Source organism: Giardia intestinalis, chromosome 3, assembly GCF_000002435.2.
Source record: "Giardia intestinalis strain WB C6 chromosome 3, whole genome shotgun sequence".
In the NCBI taxonomy this organism is placed as follows: Eukaryota; Fornicata; order Diplomonadida; family Hexamitidae; genus Giardia; species Giardia duodenalis.
The window spans coordinates 684,167-691,352 of NC_051858.1; the positions used below are offsets into that span (position 1 = coordinate 684,167).

General features: G+C 47.7%; 4 protein-coding genes across 4 annotated transcripts; 2 read left to right on the top strand and 2 right to left on the bottom strand.

Annotated features, from left to right (window-relative positions):
• Positions 1-2,024: 2,024 nt before the first annotated feature.
• GL50803_0026589 (uncharacterized protein) lies at positions 2,025-3,062 on the top strand (the record flags this gene model as incomplete). Its single annotated transcript, XM_038045998.1, has 1 exon — positions 2,025-3,062. One exon carries the CDS (start codon positions 2,025-2,027, stop codon positions 3,060-3,062), a length of 1,038 nt encoding a protein of 345 aa, XP_037901809.1.
• GL50803_003073 (uncharacterized protein) lies at positions 3,030-3,536 on the bottom strand (the record flags this gene model as incomplete). The annotated part of the gene is made up of 1 exon (XM_038046042.1): positions 3,030-3,536. The coding sequence occupies one exon, from the start codon at positions 3,534-3,536 to the stop codon at positions 3,030-3,032; it is 507 nt and encodes a 168-aa protein (XP_037901810.1).
• Positions 3,537-3,541: 5 nt separating this feature from the next.
• GL50803_0023357 (NYD-SP28 protein) lies at positions 3,542-4,891 on the bottom strand (the record flags this gene model as incomplete). The annotated part of the gene is made up of 1 exon (XM_001704881.1): positions 3,542-4,891. The coding sequence occupies one exon, from the start codon at positions 4,889-4,891 to the stop codon at positions 3,542-3,544; it is 1,350 nt and encodes a 449-aa protein (XP_001704933.1).
• Positions 4,892-5,062: 171 nt separating this feature from the next.
• GL50803_0015887 (uncharacterized protein) lies at positions 5,063-7,171 on the top strand (the record flags this gene model as incomplete). Its single annotated transcript, XM_038045837.1, has 1 exon — positions 5,063-7,171. One exon carries the CDS (start codon positions 5,063-5,065, stop codon positions 7,169-7,171), a length of 2,109 nt encoding a protein of 702 aa, XP_037901811.1.
• Positions 7,172-7,186: the final 15 nt, after the last annotated feature.

Genomic DNA, 7,186 nt, shown 5'->3' on the forward strand with positions numbered 1-7,186 from the left:
ATGCGAGTCGCGCACCAATATCTGAACAGACAATGGACATCTGAATCTGCAATGCTCCGGCTCATATAAGGGTGCCTCGCTTGTCGCCGGCTTCTCCTAGTGGCTACCCACCTAATCGCTCTCGACCTTCTCTACATAATCAGCCACATCGTTGTACTTCTTTGCACCTTAATACGATCCTCATCAGTCCAGACAATCCAGAACATCCTACTCGCAGAGAGGAATATACCGTCAAAGCATAGTTTCTATGAGGCGCTATCGAGATAGTTTGTATAGCTGCCTCATTATAGTTAAGGAGAGCACAGCCTACTGACAAGATCAGGCTGGATGCAAGTAAGGGCTGTGTGTGAGATATGCTGAGAAGGATGTGTGTATGCGATCAACATGCCCTATATTTGGCTGCAGATAGCTACAGGCTACGCTCTTTCGGGGCTTATTCATTAATGTGTAGATGACTTCTAAAGTCCTTAGTGATGAGATACATCACTCCCAGTAGTGCACACATACTGGATGTCTTCAACAGAGACTGCCATTAAACTCCTTGAGGCTGGCTGCTTTAAAAGTGACACCCCTGCATTCTTGTTGAGTGCAGCAGTACGCTGATATATCCTGCATGAATATCCATCACAAATAGACAACTCTATGAATAAAGCCAAAGAAGATCAGATGATGAAGTCGAGACAGTTGGCAGAAGAAATCAGAGTGCATTAGAAAGCTCATAAGATCGAGAAGCTAAGCATAATGACTAGATAAGGGCTGTGTGCACAATCTTCGATCGGTATCGCCGAGCAAGATGCTGATGCGTGCTATTGCTTTACGTTTGAGTTGCGACTGAGGTAGCTCAACAACAAATTAGGGCTGCCACAATTGCTTATCTATCCGCAAATATACCATGGCAATGACAGTGCAGCAGATAGGAATGTTCACAGGGACATCATGAGTATTATCGCTAGAAGTCCTATTCCAACAACCTTCTATGGCTTCATGAGCATGCTCACAGCAATTCTTTCGATAGAATGTCGATTATAGAAACGCAGCCATGGATTGTAAAGTTGCTCTGCAGAAGTGATGTTCCCTCTCTTCACCTTTTACGCAAGGGACTAATGCAAACAGTTTGCCTCCCGGTAGCAACAAGATGTGCAGCACAGAGTGTATGGCCCCTTGTGTGCATCAGATCAGAGCTTAAGAGTAGAGCCGAACGGCTGTCTGCTTGTCTTGCGACGAAGGCATGGGCAAAAGCTCTGCCACACTTTATGGAATTAGCCTTAAGGTGAGTGGTGGTTATGTGCCTAGTGCCTTGGAAGCCTGGTACGCACAGTATAGGACAGACTCGATCAGGTGTTCAGGATACGTGGAGTAGGGTTGACATTGCAGTGGGCTTGCATCAAAGAGCGTGGCGGGCTGTGTCCCAACCTCAGAAAGAGTAGTGCGGTCTAAAATAGAGAGAAGTAGGAGGTGCTTTATTGCAAGTACGTCTTAACAAAATAGCAGAGAGGCTCTTCTGCACGCTGTCAAGAGCAGTACAAGCTCTCCGCTAGCGCAAGACCGTTCCACGCATCAACTCTATTAGCTATGTAAAAGGCCGTCAGAAAAGCGAGACGGCGCCTAGCTGTCTGCGAGTAAAGCCTTCAGGGTTTAAAGCATGGGAGGGCAAGGCCCGGTCTGGAGAGCGTCCTGCTGGCCAGGCAGGCCGGGCATCGGTCGAGCCAGCAGGTGGGCTCCAAACCCACTGCGTTGGCTTCAAACTCTCCGCACAGGGGCACGCCTGAGGGGCCCGCAAGCCCCTGGTGCAGAGGACGGGGCCTGCTGGTGTTGTGGTCACGACAGTGGCTCTGGTGTACTCCAGGAGCGGCCACCGCAGGGCTGGTCGGGCCGTGTGAGCAGGGTTCTGCGGAGCCCGAGTAGAGTCTGTTCTGTGTGTATGGCCACTCAGAGGCAGTGGCCTAACGATATTCATCGACCTACTAACTAGTAAACCCGATAAAGAGCCGGTTGGAATACGCAAATACGTGCATAAGAGCAAAATGTTGTGTTCAGACCAAAATTTGCATGGTCGAGACCTCGCTTCAGTAACATCCCCTCTGAGACTCGTGGGTGAGGGTGGGAGGCGCCTTGTTTTTCGCAGGAACAAGGAGCTGATCTTAATCTCCAAGGTCTCTGCAGCCTCCGACGAAAGCTTCGAACAGACCATAGGCGGCCTCTTTCCGCTCTTTCCTTGGAAGCCGAGTCGCATAACTGAAAGTTTATCTCAAGAACTTAACGCATTTCCTCTGCAAGTCCGTGCAAAAAGATATGCTGGAACGGCATTTCCCAGACCAAGCCCTGGGGAGACATGCCTGAGCTACACCGGAGTGCATGATCTGCTTACTGTGGTATGCATTAAGCCACACTTTCCCAGCAAAGGAGGTTGGATCGAAAGTTTTTCATTACAAAGGAAAACAGATGCCGGACAGCACTTCTGTGATTGCTTGGCTCGTGGTGCATTTTACAAAGCGTGTGCTAGCAAGGATAGACTTGTCCACTGGCTCAACACGGCGTATATCTGCGGTCTCAACCACGGTAGCAACCACCTAACCGTTTACGACTTTGCATCTGATGCTTCTGCGCTCTCCTCCAGTGAGACCGATAAACTATTTGGCGCAGTAGCTTGTGCATTAACAGGAGGAAACAATAGTGTTTGCATTCAAATCTACAAGTTGATACATATGTTAGAGGCTCTTCAGCGCGTCTCTTCTTCAACGCACTTACAAAATGTGGTATCGGCAAAAGAATATGCACACTTTTCCAGCAATTATAGAACTCTAAGCCATAGAGCTATCGAGATTGCTATACAGCTCTACGCCGGTGGAAAGCTTCCACCTTATGACAATCTCCCATACGTGGACAAGCTCGTCTGCATCCTTCTTTTTAAAACTCTTTCCGATGCATCGCTGCTCTTCTACCTCTCTAAATCTGACGAGAAGGTTCAATGGTATCTAACGGACCTTGCATTGAAGTCTGCCGAAAGAGTTGGAAAATGGGCATTCGCATCAGCAGCAAACGATAAGCACAGGGAGCAGTAGAGCAACCGGAACCGTGTAGGTTTTATTAGGGAACTCCAGACCATACACTTCCGACGTATCGTTTGTGGAAAGTAAGTATAGGATAGGCCATGTATTCGATATCGTAAAGACCTGGAACGGTCGTAACATAATCCTACTTCTGCGAGCGATTGATGCGACCAAGATTGTGGGTAAATAATGTGCTATAATATGTTCTGGATTTGCAAATCTATCTGGCCAGTAAAATAGAACCCCGACGGACATGGCAGATGACGAGCCGAGGCACTGTAGGGAAAGTGTTGTGATGAACCTTCTGATACGGGCTGTCTCTGGTGCTGCAGCGAGTAGGAAGAAGAATAGAGATAACATAACCCAGGTCGATGTGCAAAAGTAATTAAGGGCACTGACACCGTTATCGCGGGTAACCTTGATTACCAGAAAGCTATAGAAGAGACTGAGCAACCCAGAGAGAAGGCGGAACAAGAAAAGTGTCATCTATTTTACTTTTTCACCCCCATCCCACTTGTGCTCAGGAAGCGCTGAAGCGCCTCTCGAAGCTCACGATTTTCCCGCTCAAGAAGAACGCTTTCTCTTTCGAGGGCCAATCGGTCAATACTTACTCTGCTCAACTTCTTATAGATTGAGCGAAGCTCGCCCACGGCCACCATCGCATCCTTTCCCAGAAAATTATCCCCTACATTTAGGTAAGATGTGGTCACCATCTCGTCGTGTTTGCACTCGTCGTTTATGTGCCTATTCGTCTCATCATCTATTCTATCTACTTCGTTCACCCGCTCAGCCTCTGTTTCTAGTCGTGTGCACAGTGTCGATACTCTTATGATTTTATTAGCGCTCTCCTTGAGTGATATGATTCGGTCCTCTGCCTCGTGTGCAGCCAGAACTAGAGCTTTCATCCGTCCTGTCTCAGAGTTGCGATAGGCGGTCAACTTCTTTTTAAGCTCTACAAACTCCAGGTAGGTGGCCTCTTTCTCCTTTTTGAGAAGGGCATTCTTGGCTCTAAACTCCTCTGTTGTGGTTTGGATCTTGGCTCTCCAGTGCGCAATCGCCTTGGACAATCTCTCAATTTTCTGCTTCTGCCTCTCGATCGCCAAGGAAGACTGTTGATCCTTCAATAAAAGAACCTTAAACTGGTGTTGCTTGGTGTCCGTGTTTGCGCGATACTTTTCGTGGGCGTCGAGGAGGTGCCGTTCCAAATCAGCGTTTATTTCTTCAAGATTTAAACGCAGAACATTGCATGTTTCTTGGCTCTGATTCTTTAATTCTGATATCTTGCTGGAGTATGAGGAGTTCAGTTGCTGAATAAGTTGGTCTTCTTGCTCTTGAGTGGAGCTTTTGATTTCTTGAAGCAGGCGCTCTCGTGCGTCATAGCTTTTCTTGAGAGCTGCTATTTCTTGGTCAAACTGCGCCTGGAGCCTGGTGATATTATCTTCCAGGGATTCTTCAAATAGAGCACTTCGCTCCTGGAGCAGCGCAAGGATGCCGTCCATGGTTGAAAGATGTGTCCTGATGCACCGTCGACGTTGTTCTTCCGCAATAGATATGTATCTAGATAAAAGTGTGATAAACGCGTCCTTCCTATCTACTTGATGGTCAAAGTCTTGAATCAATGACTCTATTTGCTTGATAAGCTCGGTCTTCTTAACCGATCGGAGGCGGTCGCGCCAGATAGACTGGATTTTGGCCCTATTTACAGCGCATATCCCCGCTTCTGCTTGGACCATATTTGTTATTGCGGTAGCGTACTTTGCATGTATCTCATTTCTTCGCTCATCCTGAAGCTGTCGCTGGAGCTCTAGCTGGGCTGCAGGGTCCAGTCCTGCATCAAACATTTTTTGGGACCGTTTTTTGTTCTCACGACTTTCACTATCCTATACTCTGTTAATAAGACTGATTCGTTGACGAGAAAAGTTGGCTACTCTCTTGCCCTGCTCTCTCCAGAAGATGCAGCAATCTTAGAGGCCGCAGCAAGAGTCAGCAGTGTCAAGCGTGCAGTTAATGACATGAAATACGCCGAGATGACGTCGAAGTGGCTCCGTCCATGCTTTACACGGCCTCGTAGATATTCCACTGCTGCAGAATTCCTCCTTTGTCCCGACCCTTTTCATCCTCTACCTCTGCGCAACAAAGGGCGGCCTCAAAGCGTGCCTTCTATTGCCAGATATCCTTACTTGTCGCTTCTAGATATCCACAAGACATTAACCCTTAGTATAGCATCTATTCCAGTCGTTAGTAATAGGCCAGCTCCTGTGTATCACATGTCCCAGCCCAATGATACACTGCTTCTAGGATCTAATTATCCGGCTGCTATGCAGAGTGGTACGACCAGATGCGACAATGAACCGAGATCCCCCCGAGTCCCACTGCAGCATGAGAGGATTCTCGCTATGCTTGATAACTGTGATAACCATACCAACCTTCTTGCGCAAGTGGAGAGTCTCCGACGATACTTTCCTTTAACGCTGACAACTATGGCAGCAGGGACCGTGGAAAGTTTACTTCTCTCTGCAAAGACATCCAGCTATACGGGGACAAGTGCAAGCTCCGGATCGAGCAATCCTTCTGCTAGAATGTCTCTTTCTGGTATGATGAGATCATCAATTCCTAAGAACCCAGCAGCTCCTCCCATGGACATTTACCAAAATGTTACCGACTCTACCACCTCGTTCAAGGGAATGACATCGAGTGAGCACAGCAGCAAACCTGCTGAAGTACCTGTTGGTGAGATCCTGTCCAGTTCTCTTCACAGTTCTGATGTAACTTGCAGTGTCAACACAGCTCCTCTTTCACCCTCTCTCGTATGCAATGAAAAGTCGAACTCACACATGCACGCACTTAACGAAAGAGGCGATAAGTGCGTGGGATCACTGTCTGAGATTTTTGCTAACTGCAGTGGCTCAAAACAGACTTCTCTACTTGTTCCTTTTGTCTTGGGGACTGATAGACTTGGCATTCTTGCAGAATATAAGCAGGACTCAAGTACTCGCAAAAAACTTCTGCGCTGGCCAGGTAGAAACGTTTTGTCTCTTCTTTCAGATAAGGTATACATGGGAGACCCCTATCACCTTTTAGTTCTACCAAACAGTGGTTCTGAGCCTTCTTCTCCGGAACGTCCCTTGTTTCAAGCTGGCATGCCTCCTGAAGCTCACGTATTTCCATGTTATTGGGAAGGAACGATAGAGAACCGTACAGCGGCGTATACTGTGGTATCCATTAATGGCTATCACGTAAGGCTTATAACCTTAACCTCTCCCTCCGTTTATGAGAGGTTCGCTCCAAGCTTCAATCCCGTCCATTCTGTGCAGTTCAACCGCACTGCAAAGTTGATTTCTAATGCGGCACGTTATACATGCATTTGGCGATTAAAAGCTCCAGAATTTACTTTTAGGTCTGATAAGAATGAGGAGAGGGATTTTATCAAAAGTCATGGGACCGGTGTTGTAGCGCAAGTTGAACAGCAATTGCTCTTGCACGCATCTAGAGCGACAAGCATAGCATTCTCAAGATACTCTGCGACTCTAGATGCTTCTACTCAACAATGCGTACACCCGGCTTCTGGTGCTGATACTAGCTATTCGGATATTGAGCCTCTGCTTTCGCTACGATCTGCCAACCAATCTCCTTTTATGGAGCAAACTGATGGCACCTCCACCTTCCCTGTAGGTCGCAGTAACCACGTTAACGTGTCAAGCTCAGCGCAGTCAGACTTGTCTTCAATTTTGAACCTCGATACATCCAGTCAAGACACCCTATCTTCGGCAGTTACGTTGACAGGTTCTCAACCTAGATCCTCTAGTACTTCCCATTGTACCATACCTGCTACTCTCGACGAGCTCTTCAGGAAGCCTCTCCGCTCCAAAGAGTGTCTTAGGCAGAGTGCCTCCAGGCAGCTACTTCAGTATGCATGCTGGAGTTCACCACTAAGCAGAGCAGTCCCCTCTCTTTCACAGCAGCTTGCCGTTTCTAGTTCAAGGCCTTCAACACTACCGTCTGCTGAGAGCTTATCCGTTCTTGGGTGTAACCGTAGTAGGCCAGACGCACATAAGTACGCCAAACGAAGAGAGCACATGTTCAAGGTCGCTTATGAAATGGGGCTTAGCCGCAAGGTATGAACTGCCTTTGAACAA